This window comes from Aureobasidium melanogenum (assembly GCF_000721775.1).
Source record: "Aureobasidium melanogenum CBS 110374 unplaced genomic scaffold scaffold_11, whole genome shotgun sequence".
Lineage (NCBI taxonomy): Eukaryota > Fungi > Ascomycota > Dothideomycetes > Dothideales > Saccotheciaceae > Aureobasidium > Aureobasidium melanogenum.
In genome coordinates this window covers 628456-647804 of record NW_024470063.1, presented here as the reverse complement: position 1 = coordinate 647804, position 19349 = coordinate 628456, and the positions used below count along the sequence as shown (strand labels likewise).

Sequence of the window (19349 nt, the reverse complement as noted above, 5' to 3'; positions counted from 1 at the left end):
CTGGTATGTGAGTGACGCGATCTACTGATAATCCAGGGTCTAATCAAATCGGTACGCAGGAAGGGATGGTTCTTGCATTCCTCTCCACCTTGGCCCATCAAACCATAGGTATGTTTTTCATTCCTCAAACTTGGCCAGTCGCGTGCACAATGTTTTCCGCGCGTATCGCTCTCCTCCTTTATCTCAGTCGTTCCTTTCAACTTGTTAGCTGGTTGTGGTACCACATTCGCTTTTTGCTGGTACATTTTCCTAACTCGCTGTCCGGCCTTCAGAGGCAGACACAAGATGATCCTCCGTCGATTTCTTCCAATCGCTTCCGCGTTCTCCTTGTTCTCGCAGGCATGCAACGCTCAAACTATTACTCTGACAACTCATGTCAGTGCTTGTAGCGCAACTTACACGTCTGGCACGTCTACCACAGTCATTCAGTCGACCGTGACTGTTCAGCCTACACCATGGACCGATGCCGCAGCCAATGGTGGTGCACCCTTCGTGATTCGACTACAGCAAGTCGATACCTCTGGCTACCCTGACCAAGATACTGCTCCGTACTGGTTGACTGCTAATGGAAACACGACTACCAACCAGTCGGTGGCGGCAGTTTACACGATCAACGAAGGGCGACTTGCTATTCTCAATGGCAGTCATGTTGCGACAAACTTCAACGTTGTTGATCAAGCATTTGGCGTCACTGATTACGATCTGCCTATCAACACAACCTTCACTGTCAACAACGGGATGTTGAACTGGACCAACCCGCTCTTCACCAATGGTACGGCTCAGTTCTACAAGTTGCCTCCAGGTCTACTTGACAATGCTTTGATTCTGGCCAAGTTTCTCGGTCCCATGGAGGCACAGAGAAGCTGGAGTCCTGTCATACTCTATGTTGAACCTGTGACCAACAATGGCATAGGGGTAGCATCTTCTTCGACTTCTTCTGGGGCTTCGGGGGCTCAATTGAGTACCGTATCAAATCTCTTGCCAGGTGGCGGTAGTTCATCGCCAGCAGCAGTCGTGGCATCCTCAATTGCGTCCGAATTATCATCACAGATGGCTTCATCTGTTTCGTCGATGGGCTCGATGTCTAGTCCTATGACTCCTGGCATGTCTTCAAGCATGATGTCTAGCCCAATGGCATCTGGAATGTCTTCAGGCATGATGTCTGCTCCTTCGATGATGGAGTCCATGACATCGTCCTCGGCGAACGCTGTTATGGAACCCAGCTCAGCTATGGGTGGCAGTTCAGCCAGTACTCCTCTCAGCAGTTCGGCATCGATCAGCGGAATTGGCCCTGTTGTTGTACCAAGCTCGAGCACCGCCAGTTCTGCTGCTTCGGCGAGCAGTATGCCTCCTCAAACCACTTACTCCTGCCCTGTCAACAATGGACAGACAGTTCAGTCGAACATGGGAGGCACCTACCAACTTGGCTGCAATGAAGCTTTGTCCGGTGGTGCAGCTACTCAAATCGCTGGTTCAGCTACCAATCTCAATGGCTGTATGACACTCTGCGATCAGACCAATGGTTGTACGGCATGGACCTTCGATGGTGTTAGCAGCTGTTACATCGAAACTGGCACCTCTTCCTCCGGCATCACGTTTCAACCTTCTACGACACAAGGCACCGTTTCTGGTATCAGAAATGTGCCGGCTCATCCTGGCAGTGTTGCAAGCACCTCTTCCGGCGCCTCAATGGCTTCTTCCGCTGGTCAGCCCGCCTCTTCTGGCATTTCGATGATGTCCTCTGCGAGCCACTCTGTTTTGTCAGCCTTGAGTACAGGTTCATCGTCAGTTGTTGGAGTCTCCTCCATTGCTTCCATTCTTTCCTCTGTAGCTTCAGGCTCATCGTCGCTTGCTGTTTCGAGCCATGCTCCGAGTGTGACATCGAGCGCTTCAGCCATGAGCATGTCTTCTGTTGCTTCTCCTGTATCTTCTGCTACAGGTGTAGTCAGTGTTTTATCATCTATGGCTAGTAGCAGCTCGATCTCCACGACGCCTCTTATCTATATATCCATAGGCGGCCCCGGAGGAAGTGCCGGTTCAGTTTCCACAAGCATGACCACTTCAATGCCTACAAGCGGTATCAGTTCGACTTCTACCACTGTTGTCGGTTCTGGAAGTGGTTCGTCTCTCTCTAGTGGTTCAGGCACTGTCACAAGTACAGGTTCAGCCCCAGGTGCGACCGTGTCGCAGACCAGCTACTCATGCCCAGCAAACAACGACCAAACGGTCGTTGATGCTAACGGAGCCACCTATCTTATTGAGTGTGGCTCAGACACGACATTGGGTGGCATCAATTATGGCTCTTCACCAGACTTTAATGGCTGTATGACAATCTGCGACGGTGTTGATGGCTGTGGTGGTTTCACGTACAACGGAAATTGCTATCTCAAGAACCCCGGCTCTGTTGGAAGCATTCAATTCGTTCCTAATGCTGGTCCGAACTATGTTGGCGGTATCAGAAACGGTGTCGTTGGCGCTACATCGACCACTTCTTCAGCACCGTCCGCTACTGTATCGCTGACCGCCTATTCGTGCCCATCTGTTGACAACCAAACAGTCACCGATGGTAATGGTGCTAGCTACGAGATCAGATGTGGCTCGGACACGACCCTCGGCGGCGTTCTAGCTGGACCCTCACCAGATTTCAATGGATGTCTGCTTTATTGCGACGCCAGTTATGGTTGTGGTGGTTTTGTCTACAACGGAAACTGTTATCTGAAAAAGCCTGGCAACGCAAACCTTACATTCATACCTGCCGGTGAGAATTCTGTTGCCGGTATCAGGAATGGACTGGCTTATGGCTCCGGCCCGCCTCCAACTAGTACTCAGGCAACACCTACTTCTGCCGCTACTGGTGGTCCACCCAAGTGTCCCGCTATGAATGGCACAACCATCACGGACTCCAATGGTGCTCAATACAGCATCTCGTGTGGCAGTAACAGTGATGGTGCACTCATCTCTGTCGTTGCTGCTAATGGCCAGGGCATTAACGGATGTTTCGCTGCTTGTGACAGCACTTCAGGTTGCGGTGCTTTCGTCTACTCGGGGGATAGTACTATGACCATGGGCACCTGCTATTTGAAGCAGTCTGCTGGCGCTACATCAAGTGACAGTGGAAACACAATCGCCTTGGCTATCTTGGTCTCTCCTGCCACTGTTTCTGTATCAATGTATCCTTCGACTGCATCCACGCCTGCGGCTGCTGCTGCTTCAAGTGGTGGCAGCACTGGGGCCGGAAGTGGAAGTGGAAGTGGCTCTGGAGCTGCAGTGAGCAGTGCAAGTAGTAGCCCTGCTGCAAGCTCACCTGTCTGTACCGGTCCTCCTCTTCCCTCCGGAAGTGGTAGCTCTACAGTCGTCAACCCTGATGGCTCAACGTCCACTTACAACGGTCTGCTGCCCAGTCCGACGCGCTGTGACTTTGGTGATCCGATCGACACTGATGAAGACGACTCGTACTGTGAGATCGATCTTCCTTTCCAGATGACGATGTACGGTGGATCCTCGTCCGCTACCTTCCCCTCCACGAATGGTGTACGTATCATTATGATTGACTATGGCTTGACCTTCGCTGATGACTTCATTCTAGCTTCTCTCATTGGTCTCGGGCACCACCGACTACGACAGCAGTCCCGGCCTTCCCAACCCTTACATCCCGTTGTACGCCGCAGCTCCCTTCTTCGATGATCTGTTCAAAACGGGATCCGATCTCGAGCAGGGTATCTTCTACACCTACACATCCACGGCTGTCACTTACGAGTACCGTCTTATTCGCGCTGGCACTACTGAGACTTATCACTTTACCGTCAGCTATGACAGTACCAATCCAGGTGTCTTTGTCTATAGATACTACGATATTGGTCAGGCTCAAGGATCGGCCAGTGCAGCCATTGGTATCCAAGGATCGACCGATGGTAGCACGCAAGTTGCGGTTCAATTCTCCAACCAGCGTTTGGGTGCTGTTGTGGCCAATTCGACATTGACATGCGATACCGCCACCACCCCAGCCACTTGTGTCCTTTCCTGTTAATTTGGCAACGCTCTTGCAAGGAAGTGAGTGTGTTCAAACTCCTCGAGAAGGTTTGGTGGACAATTCTTGCATAGCTAGAATGTATGGATGAGTTGGGCATAACCAAGGATGTGACTCTTGTTGCCATTGTCCGGATTTTTTGTCGTTTTGATTCTTTCTTCTCATGCAGACTATGAAGATCTGCTGCTATAGGTATTAGTCATATGTATCCTCAAATTGAAATGAATCATGGTTTACTGCCATATGATGACCTCTCCCGTGTGCTAAAGACTATCCAAGGCAGCTGATGCAATGCACGACACTTTCAAGCCAGGAGTGTGTCCTTGGAAGCACCCTGATAGACACTCTCCCCTTGGAGACATCGGCTTGCCGGATAGTATTGTGCGATCCGACAGCTGTCAAGATTTTCTCTATGTTACGGTGAGATGGAGAATCCAGTAGGGGCTTGTGACAATGTAACACGGTGAGACTTCGAAATGTGAAGAAGTCTCCCAGCCTGAATCCTCCAAGCGTTTGCCAGGGTTGCACCTGAAGCATGAATTTCGTCGACCTCGACGACTTCAAGACAACATTGTAAGCCACCCTCATCATTTTTTGGCTTACTTCTCAAGTATAACACAGCCTGCTATTAGCTCAAACAGCTTGGGTAGTTATATGGTCAAGGAACGTCGTGGTATGGTCCTATGTCAAATTTACAATTTCGAGTGTCGGGTTGTTCGAAACAACAACACGAATAGCGTTGTATCATGTTGACTCTTGCAAAGAACGAAAACGAGAGGTCGAAAGGTGCAACGCGTACATAAACAGCGAAACGATCACACGTCAGTGCTATAAGCAGTTCGAGACCCCTCAAAACATACTGGGTTCATCAGTAAATGCACGTTCAACAGTGATATGGCGTGAACAGCGTAAGGACAGGGTCATATACCACAACCAAAAAGTCTTGGTCACGAAGAATTTCGATCCAGCCGGAGCTCGGACAAAAACACTCCGCGAGACCACCCAGCCACCTCATCTCTTGTCTCAACGCATCCTCGCATTCTCTTTCTCATATACCTCTTGGCACGTCAGATGGATATACACTACTGAGGCGCAGTACGATGCGAGAAAACTCTATCATACCTGGGTAAATACAGCACGTCCTCTCAAAGCCTCTCATTCGTCAAAGGCCACACCGGTCAATTCTCCGAAAAGCCTCGCACCACCTTGGGCACATCCCCTGATTCATATATCAAAGCCATCCCCTTGGTCTCGATCAATAATCAAGCCTTTTTGTGTCTTCTCAACCAGAGAACGATAGAAGAACCAGTGGATCCGGCTCAATTCGGATCTCGAGTAAGGATCTAAGACAATCAATAGCGCTTGGAGTCAAGCCACATAACGGTCTCGTCCTTGCTCGTGCTATGGAACAACGGTTTGGTTACCTCTCCTATTCCTGTTTTTACCTATGATTGCGAGACCATTGTTGATGGCTTGATATGGATCTTGTACTATCTCGTCGCTATGTGGGACTTGCTCCATCTTGACAAATGTCGAGAGTGTGTTTGAGCCTCAAGGCTTCTGTCAAACCCCTGCACCTCGCGAAGGGTCCTGCTACTGGTATCGTGTATGAGGATCAGACCAGTGTGCTGTAGATACTGCTTTGCTGGGTTTGTCTGTTGTAGGTCAGTATCTTGATGACGGACAGCTCTGACGACATCTGAGCAATTACACAACAAAACCTACACACAAGAAACCATCAGCACAAAGCACTATCCCATGAATCGAGATGGTAAGTGTTCTAGAAAACTTCTTGACAGCCACCCCGCCGATTTTTCGGCCGTTAGCAGAACTCAAACGTTGAAGATGTGAGACCCGATCCATCTACCACGAAGGCCGAGATCCCTTGGAGATCCAGTATACCAAAATCCATCGTAGAGGTCCAAGTATATATATTTCTTTGGTATCCCTGTTGTTTACTCCATCATCATTAAGCAGCTTCACACTCATTTACAATACCAATACATTCTCTATCAAGCTCAAGCTTTAGTCACTCTCTATAACAACTACCAATACGCTCTCTCCAACGACTACTCTATCGACTACACTCCCTACAGCATATTCACCATGCGTTTCGAACTCTTCGTTCTTCCTGTGCTGGCTGCTATCGCAGAGGCCGCTGCCATTTCTAGCAAGCCTAGCAGTGTCTGCACGACCTGCCCAGTCACAATCCAAAACACCGATGCCGCCATCTCATCAGTTCTGTCTCAGATGTCCGCACAAAGTCCCAGAGCCGTTCTGACCACCACCTCAATTACCGGCTCCCCAGTCGCTGCCACTGCAGTTGCAAAGATGAGCACCACCGCTCCTACCTCAGCAAAGCCCACCGCTTCATCAACAACTTCTAAAGCCAGCACAAGCACAAGCAGCAAGAAACGTCAACGCCGTGCAGCAACCACTACATCTTCTTCTGTTGTTGCATCTTCCACTCCTGCTGCCAATGGAGCTTGCTCACCAATGCCCAACTACGGCTACACCTACACACCTTCCAACCCCGCCCCCTCAGCTTTCCTCAAAGACTCCACTCTCCGCGCCCAATACATGTCCGCCTCGGTCCCTGCCAACTACGTCTGGCGCTTCGCAGGCTTCTACGCCTCTGTCTCCCAAGCAGGCTACATGTTCTACACCGAACTATCTTCCTACTCTCCCTCCCAATGCGCAGCCATCTGCGATGCCAACATTGCTTGCAAAGGCTTCAATATCTACTTTGAGAGAACGCCTAGCTTGACACCTGGCAATGGATGCACTAATCCTGCGCCGCAGGTCGATGTCAAGTGTGCTTTTTACTCGACTGCGGTGTCTGAGGCTAATGCTGTCAACATCGGGTCGTGGAGGAGTTCGTTTAATGTGGTTATTACTGGTGGAAATGGATACACTAAGATGTAAAAAGAAAAGTCGTGTTTGGCTTTTTGTGTTTTGATGATTGGTTTTTTCTTTGCGTGGCTTTCTTAGATATCCTGATAGTGTCTTGTTTACAATGAATGAATGATTGATATTTCTACACGAACATGCCTAAAAGTGCCACGAGGAGAATGTGGATGGTTTGCTGCCCTTTGTGTCAAGCTTTAGAGAAAATGGTACAAGTTGAGGACGAGTGCCAAGTATGATTGATGCCGTTGACAAACATAAAAATACAAAAAAAAAGAAGCTTCTACAAATGCTACAACAGTGCAGACTGTACTTTTATTTCAGACCTGAAACCAGATATATGACATGCTCAAGCATAATATCTAGGCTCGTCAAAGACGTGGTATCGGTGTCCTCTGACACCCTCACCCCTGAACATAGCAGGGAAGCGGAGACCCTCAGGAACCTGATCCTCGGGGATTTGCTCATTACCACCTTCAGGTTGACCGACGACAAACTTGCCGACCTGTGAACAGAATGTTAGCATCATATGTGTCAAGAACGGTGGAAAATATGTGGCAAAAGTCTTACCTGAAGTTCGGTGTCAGTGATGGTGCCTCTAGAAACTCTGGCATATCCTGATCTTCTCAAGCCCTTGTACAGAATGTACTCGCACCATCTGTCCCAATCGTCGCTGGGATCAATGTCTCTCATACCACTGCGCTCAGAGACGTAGGTGTTGTAGTTGCCCTGTCCAGTCTTGGTAACCAGATAAGAGAGCAGGATGGAAGGACGAGAGGTTGAGCCCATGAGGTCAGCCAAATACTCGGATTGCAAGCGTCTGTCCTCAGGATCTTCTTCTTGACCAGAGTGGAAGACGAAGACATCAATCATCTCACCGTAGGCGTCAAGAGTAGCGTGAATGGCAGGAGCGAGCTCACCAACTGGCGAAGGAAGCAAGTGGTGAGTGGAGTTCACAATGGGGAACTTGGAGAGCAGAGCGCAGCCCCAGGTGTGCTTGTTGGGACCCGGTCCGTAGTCGACGTACATGCCAAGTTCCTCAGCGAGATATTGAGTAGAGTCACGGTTGCCCATGATGATACGCTGAGTATCTGACTCGAGCAGACCCAGGACATCAAGCTCCATCTCTTTGACAAGTGCGCCAATACGACGCTCTGATGTCCACATTGGGTTATCGAGACCGAAGTGGGTTGTCCAGATACCAGCTGTGACACTCTTCTCAGGTGCGTGGTAAGGAGTGTAGTCGTAGGTAGGGAAGCGGAGGTACGAAATAGAAGCGCCCAAAAGTTGAAGTCCGATCAAGATGTAGATGTAGTGGGAACGTTGCTTGCGAGCGTAAGGGTTGGCAGGGGCAGGCTTGGATCGCTTAGTCTCAGAAGCAGTAGCAGAGAAGATACCGCAACCGATGAAGATCATCATGGCAGTCATGACCCAGTCAGTGTGCTCACGCATAAGAGGACCGCCGGGCACAAAAGCGTATGCAACAACCCAGACGTGAGCAAGGACCAAGATGTTGTAGAACATGAAGCCAGTGAAAAAGGTGCGACCAGGAGGGTAGCGAGCAGCGTTGCCAATCAAGACAGGAGCAGCAGCCATCAAGTAAGTAGCGAGTGCCAGACCACCATAGAAGCCCGACCAGTGAGAGAAGGCTGTTAGGAAAGCAGCACCGAGAGCACCAATGCCATAGAAAGTCCAGCTGCGAGCAAAGACGGGATAGTAGATACCAATGAGAAGACCGAAACCCATGGCAAGGAAGGTGTAGTTACCATGGGGCACAGCAATAGGACCGCGAATTGGGAATCCTTCCCAGACCCACGAGATCATGGTGCTAGAGTCGGAAAGAAGAGAGTGCATTCCAAACAGAAGACCAGAGAAACCAAGAGCAGCTGGGAAAGAAGAGCCGGTCACAGCCTTGTAGCCAGGCACATCACCACGAGGGTCAAGCGGCTTACGAGTGACTCTCAAGATGGCAACAACGGCAAGAATGAGACCAGTGTAGTTCCAGCCGCCGTTCTCTGCGTGGACGGCAGGCCAGATTGGGTTGTTGGTTTGGCAAGCATACTTTGCAACACTTGAAGTGAGCAGACCAAGGGTGAAGGCCGAGATACGAGCTTCGAGTCGGGCAGGCTGAGCACGCTCTGACCACCATGTAGCGGACCACGCGAGAGCTGACATGAAGATGGAGAATCCAACAGCAAACAAGCGGTATTCAGGCGTGGGAATCAGGAATGCAACAAGACCCGAGAGTGAGAGGAAGTGGACGATGCGGATATTGTGGACAATAGTTCTGCGCAACGAAGAAATACCGAGCAAGAAGGGAGAAATAGGAGCCATGACGAAAGCTTCATAGCCGGAGATACCCATGTGCCAGAGAGGGAAGTACCAAATCAGCAGGCCCAAGCCAGTCAGAACAGACCAGAAGGTGAAGCCGAGATAGACATCAGCCAAGGCGTCGAGCATGTCTCCCTTGGAGTAGGTGGTAGCAAAAATCTGACCAACGGGCTTGTCCTTTTCCGTTTCGGCAAGCTTGTCGGCAACTCTCTGGTTGTTTCTGTTGATTGAATTGGTTAGCTTATTGACTGGGCAAGCATTGTGGTTTTAGCATACCACTATTTGGGAAGCCAGTTGACATACCCTTTGCTGGTTCCTTTGATGTCCTTGACAACCAGCTCGAGGCTGTTGAAGTCGAGCGCAGTGACAGCGTCAAAGGCGACATCCAAGAGGACGAGTGACCACTCGAAGAAGGCGTAGATGGTGTAAGCACCGGGCACCTTGTGGACCTTGTGCTGGATGAAGAAGTAGACAAGAGGTACGAGGGTAGCGAAGAAGGCACCGCCAAAGACCTTGCGGTAGTAGATGGCCTTGGGGTTGTTGGGGCTCAGAGCGATACAGCCAAGGGTCCAGGGCAGAGTAGCAACGAGATAGGAGATCATGAAGATGTCGTGCCAGTCATGGTCGTCGGTAGACGTGACGTAGGTCCAACCTCCACAGGTGAAGGTCCTGAAGATGCCGACGCCCAGAATGAACTTGGGCAGGGTCTGGTTGGGTCTTGCTGTCAAGACGTACCACAGTAGGACGAGGAGGAAGCGAGGGCCTAGGATGTTGTTCAGACAAAGCTCTTTCTGCCACTGCATGGCTGTACTGACCAGAAGTGATTGCAATGAAGACTTGGAAGACTGAGCGTTCGGGGTATCGGTCGCCAATTGTGGCAGAGACTGAGGGGAACCATTCGATGGGGTAGCCCTGTACAAGTGTCAGGCTGGGTTATGTATGCAAAGGGTCCGTCGACAAGACGTACGAAGTGCTCATTCTGAACAATTTTCTCATAGTGAAGGGCACTGGAGTCGTCAGTATACCCATTGAGCCAAAGATCAATCAGAACACTCACATTCCCACTATCAGAGCTCCCAGGAAAGCAGCATAAGCCACTACGGTATGAAGCCACGAGATGTATTGACCAGGAATCTGAAACCAGTCAGCATTTGTCAATCAAAGCGCAACCATCGCATCGTCTCACCACCGCGACCACGTCGCCGTCTTTGTGCTTTGGAGCCATGTCTCCAGTAATCGTATCTATCAGACACAAAGAGAACAGACAAGTTTCAATCTTCTTGAGCTCCGTCCCCTGAGCCCTCGTGTCCGACGCGCCTGCATCCGAACCCTAGCAGAATTCAGCTTGGCAGGGCGGTGAGCGACAAAGCTACTTTCGCCTCGGCTCAAAACCTTCTCTTTCTCTTCCACCAGCACCGTCTTCCAGCCTGCCCATGTCGTGCCTCTTGACAGCACGCCTGCATATATTTTGCAGCAAGCTATAGAGAGACACGTTTGACAGTCAACGCTGACCTACCACGACTCCTTGCCTTGGCCATGCAATAGCTTCTTGGTATGTATCCTCTTTTCCTTCACATCTGCAGCACGGATTTCTATGATGAAACCCATACCACATTCGCAGTTTTCACGCTAGCCGTCGCCTAGAACCTATCTTAGACGGTCGTTGAGCGCAATATCTTCCTTGGATGTCTGATCCAAATCCTACGCATACACACTGCAGCTATTTACATCGCTTCTCTTCAAGCACTTGCTGACATGTCATGTGTTTAGATATCCGCCGGACTTTGTGATGACCCTGGATCTGTCACAATACATCTTGCGTCTTGCATGATTATGACTGGGATGATATACATGATAATGATACAATGACACTTGTTCTGTTCAATAATCTGGCTTCCCGCCGCCTCTTCGTGCACTCTTCTTATCGCTGTGCTTCTTCTTCATCTTGAGTCTGCCTTCGTTTTCTGCTTTTTGTCTGCAACCTGTAAGCAGGAGCTAGTGTGGGTAACGCAGGACATGTACCTACAGTTTCTTGACGCGCTCCATCTGCTCAGCACTAGTCTCGCCTGGCACTACCTCACGTCCAGCCTGTACAATCATCTCATGCAGCTTGACGAAGCACCGATGTACGTTTTCAATTTGCTTTCGGCTGTCATCTGCCTGTATTACCAAATCGTCCTTGGCACTATACCGTGACCTTGACACCGCAGGTCGAAGGACAGCAGGCAGTATGGGCAATAACGCCGATAACGGCAGTCGTAAAGTAGCCTTTGAATTCACTCTACACGAATATCTCAGCCTCTGTCTCGCGAAAGACCACCAGAGTGTATAAATACTTGTTCACATTCTGACCGCCAGGGCCGGAGGATCTACTGAAGGAAACGTCGCAGATACTCCGTGGTATAGTCTCGGTATCAAAATTTGCTAACCAGCGCCTCGCCGCTTCTAGCTCGTCGTCGCCGGCGCCAATCTCACCGCCGTCTGTTCCCGTTCTCGGTCTTGGGGCCAATAGACGCGTCGATGTGCAGAACGATGCCGGAGTCCGCGTGACGAGTTTGTTTGGGAATTGGCGTAAAAAGGCGCTGAACGGAAACATTATTTTGACACGAGTGAAAATTGTGTCTCGTTCGTAAGTAAGGGGGCTGTGAGATTAATGTTGAGCAAGACTTGATCAGCAGGTTCGTGGGTCGAGCTTACTCGTCACAAAGCTGGCTTCTATCACGTCTTTTTTTCGATGCGTTGTCTAAATGCAGAGAAGAACCCCTCAGAGGTGGTTGGTTTCGGTCCCGCTTGCTTGTTCGAGTCTAGGTTGGGAATTTTCAGGGTTGATTTTATGCTCAGATGCAGGTTCCAAACGCCAATATTGATGCGTACGCTTGCGGCTCCGTGACTTCTAGAAAGATGGAAAATCGGCACCGTAAAGCTCGCGCCTCTGGCAAAGTTTGATAGGAAATAAGAAGGGTGGTCTGAGTCCTTGCTGAGCTGTGATCACACGGCTGTAGACGTTTTTCTTCTCTCTCATCACGTCTTGTGGGAGACAGCAAGACCACGCATATTGAAGCAGTGGTCGTCGCGTTTAGCATTATTAGGCTCGAGCAGTGTGCGATCTCAACATGTTTTCGATGATCTGGTGACGTTCAGATGGCTCGTGCTCATGCATACGATTCCGCGTTTTGGAGGGGGATGGACTTTGAGTCTTTCCCTCGCGTTCGCCCTCTATTCTTGCCAGTGCAAACGCTCGTTTTCCGGCGCAAATTGTGAACAGCTCACCGACAGCCTCTGATCCAGAGCAATAGCACGTCCCTGCCCTTTTTTCGTGCACGACGACGGTTTTGCGGGGAAAGCACAAGCTAGCGCCTTCTAGGTACTGCAGCTGGAGTGAATTTCACGCCTCGACTTTCACGTTTTCTTTCTGTTGGTCATACAGCCATCATCGACCTTCCTTCTCCTCATTGTCGCGTTGTCCTTTTCGTCCCTTCCCATCACCTCCATCCCGCTCGTCCCACTTGCCGACGCAATTATTCGATTCCTAGCATGGTCGGCGCATAGCGCATTTCGCATACATGACATCTGAAGAAGCACCCGAGTATACGAGCGAGCTCAACGTCCTGAGCCCAGTATCTCCCAAACCTGTCCATTACCCAGTGCCATCTAACATTCCTGTCCTTGAGAACCAAATCGACCCCGTCTTTAACCAGACTGGGACACACATGGTTGATCCCCTCGCTCAACAGCTCCCGCCTCCCATGTATCTCGACCAGCAAGCTGCCTCCTACACCCACAACCTTCATCAACAGCAGCAGCAACCCGCCCAAAATGACCACTCTCATTCTCAATCTAACCACCCTGAAGCCTACATGACTCAACAGGCAGGTCAAGTAGGGCAGGGTCAAACCCAAGCTTCCCAGGCGCAGGATCAGGGCCATCAAGCTTATCATCAGGCGCAAGAGCATGCATCGATTGGAACGGATAGTCAGACCAATCAAGTTCCTCCTGTCGTTCATTATGACGAGAAGTTCTCTTACCAACCTGCTGCCCCTGGCGTTGTCGCTTCCTCTGACGCCTCTGCCACTGCATCTGTTCCATCTGACCTCCCTTATCCTTCTACTGCTGCCCACCATCTTCCTGCCTTGTCAAACCAGTCCAACAACGAAGCCTCTTTCCAGAGCAATTCCTTCCAGCCTCACAGCCAAAGCAACGTCAACGCGTCTGAGCACCCTCCAGGTGTCGATGCCAATAGTCTGCAAAACCTGCTCAACAACTTGTCAAATCCCAGCCATAGTCAGGCTCAGTCCGCTTCTCCATCCTCTCAGGTCGCACAACCCACATCCGGTGCTACAAACACAGCATACGCTGCTCAACATGAGCAAGCCTATCCATCCTACACGAACAACCCTCAAACTCAGCAATCGCAGCAGCAACAGCCAAACGGAGGGCACACAACCAGCAATGTAAGAGTAGGAGCCAATGGTCTGCCACCTCCACCCGTAGCCTCATTCCAGCAAGGCATGAAACTTGAGAGTCAGCGCGAGAGGAAGCTAGCAACAGGAGAAGCTCTAGACGAGGATGATCAGCCATGGACACCCGAGATTCAGCAGCGCTACGACAAGTTTCTTACTGAGGAAAGAAAGTATGTGACTGAGGGCAATTGGGAACAGTTTCCTTATGGATCGAGGTTGTTCGTGGGAAACCTCTCGAGTGAGCGCGTGACGAAGCGCGACATTTTCCACGTCTTCCACAAGTATGGTGATCTGGCCCAGATCTCCATCAAGCAGGCGTATGGTTTTGTACAGTTTCTGGAATCTGGTGGTTGCTCAAAGGCCATCAATGCGGAGCAAGGAAAGACGATCCGTGGCAAGAAGATTCGTAAGTCGCAATCCAATGAGCAACAGTAGATGATACTGACGATCCCAGATCTCGAGGTTAGCAAGCCTCAGAAGAACCGCAATCCCGATCCTCGCGCTCCTCGTCGTTCACGTTCGCCCGAAACTGGCCGAGCTGGCAGCTCATCGGTAATCCCAGATCGCTACTTGCCAGGCGATAGAAGAGCAGAAAGAGATAGGGATAGGAACAGAGACAGAAGGTCTCGCGATTATCGCCCTGGAAGATCGCCTTCGCCGCGGTCTCCCAGGTCTCCTAGATCGTACCGTGGCCGTGATCGAAGCAGAGACAGATATGACGCTCGTTACAGGAGCAGGTCAAGAACACCGCCCTATGGCAGTCGCGGTGGTCGCTTCCGCAGTCCCAGTCCTCCAAGACTTTCGAGACGCAACAGCGACGACGATCTGCCGCTGCCACGAAGAGCTCCACGCGATGTGCCAGACGTGCAAATCATTGTTCTGGATGATCTCGATCGCAACTTCATCGCCTGGTTGGAACACTCCTTCACACTCCAGGGCATTCGTGTCGACGTTCTGCTTCTATCTCCACGTCTATCGGAAGCTGCAGTCGTGCGCCGTCAGATCCTAGAAGGTGTTCTCGCTGTCTCGCGCATCACCCGCATCAACCAACAAACAGCCAAGATACCCCTGCAGATCTTTGATCGTCGTGCTGGCATTGAGAATGTTCGCTTCGACGAGTATGACAACCTCGATCCTACTATTGCTGCTCAATTGGTTCTGCGCGCAAAGGCTGCTCCTGCCTATGCGCCCCCTCAGCCTGTACCTGCCCCAGTGCAGTATGGTTATGGCGCAGGCGTCACTACTGCCGCTCCCAACCTATCTAATCTTATCACTTCTCTTGATCCTACTGGCTTGCAGAAGCTGCTTGGTGTCATGCAGCCACCTGGCATCCCAACTGGCCCACACCCTGGCCTTCCTCCTGCCACAGCCTTGACACCAGACTTGGCCAAACTTCTGGGCAATGCGGCTGCAGTGCGCCCACCGCCACCTCCGTTACCTTCACCAGGCATTCGTACACCTGGTCTTCAGTCTCCACCTTCCTACGCTCAGCCGCCTCACCCTCAGCAGGATCCCCTCGCTGCTCTGAGAAACAACCCTGCACTGGCTAGCTTACTCGCTCAGCAACAGCAACAGCAGCAGTCGCCTCAAAATATCAACATCCCTCATTTGGGTGTCCAGACGCCTGATATACGCTCTCCTGTTCAACCTCAGCGACCACAAACTTTGCCCAATCCTGGACAACCTGATATGGCAGATATTCTTGCCAAGCTCGGTTCATACAGGCGGTAGTTTCAGGGCTTGAGGATCACAACACGATCAACTACTACTTCGCTTGTCTTGTCTGTTTTCACTCTTCTTGTGTTTTTTCTTCTCGGTTTTAGGTGCACACACATAGCGACGGTTCTGTTTTTACTTGTTTGAGCTCATCTCTGAAGTCTGGGAGGCATGAAAAGCTCGCATCATTCGCGCTCGTGGGGGGTCTTTTTGGTCTTCTTCGGGACGTTGCATTTCTCGGTCTCTCTTGTTCTTTACAGCATGGCGTATGGTATGATTTATTGTATGGGTAGGCACTTTGTCTTTCCATGATGATCGGAGTGTTGGGTGTTTATGGCGTGTTTCCCATTTCTGCTTGCAGAAGAGGGAGGGGAGGCAGATGATCTTGATAAGTGTAGACAAGCAATGAAAGTGTGGAACAACGTTCTGTTAAGTCGATCTGATAACTATCAATGTTTGGATAACTCCAGTCAAATGATCCAGCGACGTGTACATTATCATGAACCGTCATGGAAGGTGTGAGTCGCTATTCGCTTCTGTAATCCTGCATGCACATCATAATCCACCACCACCACCACTTCCATCGGCACCAGGCCGACTAGGTAATCTCTCTCTCATTCCTGGTATCTTCCAACTCATCGAGTTCATGCCTTGCAAAAAGCTACGAAGAGGAGAGACAACATAGCCATCCATACAAGAGCAGTACCTCATACTCTATCTCTTGTCTTCCAACGATTCATCAAGTAAACGAACCACCCGCAAGCCCAGGAGCCAGAAAAGGCGAATTTACAAAATAGTTTTCCTCGAGGTTGCCAATGTATGTGCGGTCATCTGCACACATACCTCCACCTGTCGGACCAATATGCGGGCAATGAACTTCTGGACGAAGGGGTACCATGTTTTGATGGATCTATCTCGCCTTTTCATCAGTATCTCTTCTTACCTCTTTTGTGGGCAAAGCAACTCACCATCCTACAAGACACGGTATCCATCCCCCACTCCCAACCCTCTCCAAACCTTGTCTTGTTGATGAGGTAATCTTCACAAGCTGTTTGGTTTGGATACTGCAGGTTTGTCCCATTGCAAAAGGTCGTTGCTGTGGTACAAATGCTTTGGGCTAGTTTTTGATGGAGTAGGGATGTTATGTCCACAGAGGCAGAGAGGTTTAGATGTGCTGAGATGGACGAGATCGTGCTGTTGAGTTGCCATTCGAGGTAGCGGAAATTGCTATATGGGGGTTGGTTAGTGATGTCTGAGGAGAAGAGGTTGGGGAAGGGTCGGAGGTACTCACCCATCATATTGCGAAATCTCTCCTTTCTCATTATACGTGACCCAAAAATCCAATTCTTGAGGTATGGTTGTTTTTGTAACTGGCAACATGTACTCCACCACAGCTGCAAAGCTAACTACATTCCCACTCCCTAGGAAGCGTGTAAATGTGTAGTTTACAGGATACCCGAGCAATGTAAAAGCATCAGGATTTAAAGCGATATTGGCGAAAAGACCGAACAGGTATTCGGTGTTTAACTCGCGACCTGCGTAGTCGCGAGTTGCGTCTACGCGGCCTAGGATGTCTGAGGACAAGAGGGAAGAGTTTATGGAGAGGGATTGGGCTATGTTGAGGGGGTACATGTGGTTGGTGAGGAAGCGATTTGTGAGGTTGTAGAGTTCGGAAAAAGTGAGGTTTGGAGTTTGGAAGGAGGGGGTGGTGGTGTTGGGGTAGGAAGCAGGGGAGGAGATTGCGAGAATGGGGGATGAGAGAGAGAAGAGGGTGAGGATGTGTTTGAGGAGCATTTTGTCGGTGTTTGAGAAGGATGTTTGACGGGAGTGGGGAAGAGCTGTATGTGCTGTAGCAGGGAAGAAGGGAAACCTCACCACTGATATAGGATATATATAGGAAAGAAAGCAGACTCGAAGGATCCAAAAGCTGAAACATCCAGTACACCTCTTCCACGAAGATGTTTGATGCAGCAATTCAATAGTGCACACCATTTTGAAAATAATAGATTGTGATATAGCAACTTGCTACCAACAATGTGCCTGCAGATCGAAGGATTCGAGGAATGTCTTCGTGTACTTCATGCATGATATCCAAAGGACAACCAATGAACCAACCATATGACACCGTCAGCCTGATGCGAACGAGGCGTCGATGATGACTGACCATGTCAAAATGCATCTAGATCGTCAGTATACTCGAAGAAACATCCCAAAGCTACACTTCTTGCATATGTATGTATTGTGATATTGGAAGAAGGATTCGGTGGAGGATCCTCCTGGGCGGCAATGCATGAATTTCCATGTACCCGGGTCTAGAATTGCTTACTGTGCTTTTCTAGCCTCTGAATCCTTCTCGCTTGACTTGCTTCCTTGTAGCTATATTTATGAACAACATCTCGGGTGTTAGGAGAAGAAAATTTCGATTGCTCCAGGCACTGCTGAGAGGATGTTAGATGAGCCCTCGCTGGATGTGCTGTCCTTGAAGTGCTCTGATTGGTAAAGTCGGACTTCGTTCCTAGTGGACATGGACGCAATTTGCGACCTCGACGAAGTGTCCCCTGTTTTTTGGAAGCCTCGAGGCAATTTTCAGGGCTGAATGGGTGGTCCAACAATCATGAGCAGAGACCGCATGACGTTCTCGTTTGGTCTGAGCTATATTATTACGTGACATTGTCTGTCCTCCAACAAACCAGCCCTGCTGGCGCAATGGTAGCGCGCAAGACTTCTAATCATCCCTTCGATGAATCGATATCTTGAGGCTGTGGGTTCGAGCCCCACGTGGGGCTTTCTTTTTGCTCTTTTTCGAGGTCGACTATGTTTCTTTTGCTCCCAAACATGCACATATATGATCGGAGAGGTGGTGGGAGGCGTATTGGTGAATTTGGCGTTGCTTGATTTTTTGGTGGGAGAGCTTTGAGGCTTCGAAGCCAAGTCTTGGCATTTTGAATCCAGGGTCAAGTGCCATATGGCTGGCAGCCCTCTATCGAGAAATGGTTGAGGGGTAGGTAGTAAAGGCTGATCGTGTATCTAATCCTTGGTTATGCAAGAGAGAAAGAGTTCTTAACTTTCGATTGCGGAATGATAACAGGAGTCAAAGCAATCAGGCAGTCAAAGGAGTGGAAACATTGAGAACAGCATGAAGCAGCAAGTGTTGGAGAAGACGAGCTAGAAAAAACGACAAAAACTTGCATGGAAAGGGAAGGCCTTATACTTACATGATGCCATGTTTCTATTTCACTGGCGATTGACCATGTAGACTCTGGCTCCTTGCCCTGTCCGTAGCTCGCAATGAGAAGGCACATATTCATTGATGACGGGAAGTATCGGAACAAGCCGCTTTAGCTCATCTGGGAGAGCGCCAGACTGAAGTCCACTTCATGTCTTCCTATATCAGGAGTATTCTGGAGGCACTGTGTTCGATCCACAGAAGCGGCAGTTACCTTTTGCTGGCTGCTATGGCTGGTAATCCTTTTTTGCTTATCAGTCAAGGTGTCAATTTGGTTGTAGGGACGTGGCAGTCTTGACTGCATGCTTTTGCTCGGTGACTGAAGAGTATCGTGTGGGGTTTTGAAGCTGTTAATCCTGGCTCTGCTCGTTGGTCTAGTCGATATAAGCGGCTGTCATAACCCTGGTAAGGATGTTGGAGTTCCGGACGAATGTTCTGCAGAGTATTCTCAGAGTATAATGGTCTGTCTGTCAAGCAGAGGTTGCTGCATAGCTCTGAATGTTATGTTTGTCGGGTGGCCTTCCGCTAAGGGCTTTGGTGGTCGCCAGCGCTCCTGGGGTACTTCTTGAGCTTGAGAGTAACTTCATGCAGATCTCGTCAACCAAAGACCTTATCAGGGTCAAAGTGCCTGCAGAGATAACTGAGAAACGCAGTATCTAGGAGCCATGACTGAGGAACGGGC

General features: G+C 50.0%; 6 protein-coding genes across 6 annotated transcripts; 3 read left to right on the top strand and 3 right to left on the bottom strand.

Annotated features, from left to right (window-relative positions):
• Positions 1-149: 149 nt before the first annotated feature.
• Positions 150-4027, top strand: M437DRAFT_66436 (uncharacterized protein; the record flags this gene model as incomplete). Its single annotated transcript, XM_041024745.1, has 3 exons — positions 150-375; positions 422-3531; positions 3587-4027. The coding sequence occupies 3 exons, from the start codon at positions 150-152 to the stop codon at positions 4025-4027; spliced, it is 3777 nt and encodes a 1258-aa protein (XP_040879605.1).
• A 2484-nt stretch (positions 4028-6511) lies between these two features.
• On the top strand, positions 6512-6940 carry M437DRAFT_34165 (uncharacterized protein; the record flags this gene model as incomplete). Its single annotated transcript, XM_041019271.1, has 1 exon — positions 6512-6940. A coding segment is annotated over one exon (429 nt), but the record flags the coding sequence as incomplete, so codon positions are not given.
• A 343-nt stretch (positions 6941-7283) lies between these two features.
• Positions 7284-10490, bottom strand: M437DRAFT_49714 (uncharacterized protein; the record flags this gene model as incomplete). The annotated part of the gene is made up of 7 exons (XM_041021883.1): positions 7284-7439; positions 7505-9485; positions 9569-10028; positions 10081-10177; positions 10233-10272; positions 10323-10399; positions 10452-10490. 7 exons carry the CDS (start codon positions 10488-10490, stop codon positions 7284-7286), a joined length of 2850 nt encoding a protein of 949 aa, XP_040879603.1.
• Positions 10491-11158: 668 nt separating this feature from the next.
• Positions 11159-11756, bottom strand: M437DRAFT_35543 (uncharacterized protein; the record flags this gene model as incomplete). The annotated part of the gene is made up of 3 exons (XM_041019311.1): positions 11159-11240; positions 11292-11546; positions 11602-11756. Coding segments are annotated over 3 exons (492 nt in total), but the record flags the coding sequence as incomplete, so codon positions are not given.
• A 1072-nt stretch (positions 11757-12828) lies between these two features.
• M437DRAFT_84903 (uncharacterized protein) lies at positions 12829-15456 on the top strand (the record flags this gene model as incomplete). The annotated part of the gene is made up of 2 exons (XM_041028185.1): positions 12829-14131; positions 14180-15456. The coding sequence occupies 2 exons, from the start codon at positions 12829-12831 to the stop codon at positions 15454-15456; spliced, it is 2580 nt and encodes an 859-aa protein (XP_040879601.1).
• Positions 15457-16180: 724 nt separating this feature from the next.
• On the bottom strand, positions 16181-17235 carry M437DRAFT_49461 (uncharacterized protein; the record flags this gene model as incomplete). The annotated part of the gene is made up of 3 exons (XM_041021841.1): positions 16181-16351; positions 16410-16668; positions 16733-17235. The coding sequence occupies 3 exons, from the start codon at positions 17233-17235 to the stop codon at positions 16181-16183; spliced, it is 933 nt and encodes a 310-aa protein (XP_040879600.1).
• Between the last annotated feature and the right edge of the window lie 2114 nt (positions 17236-19349).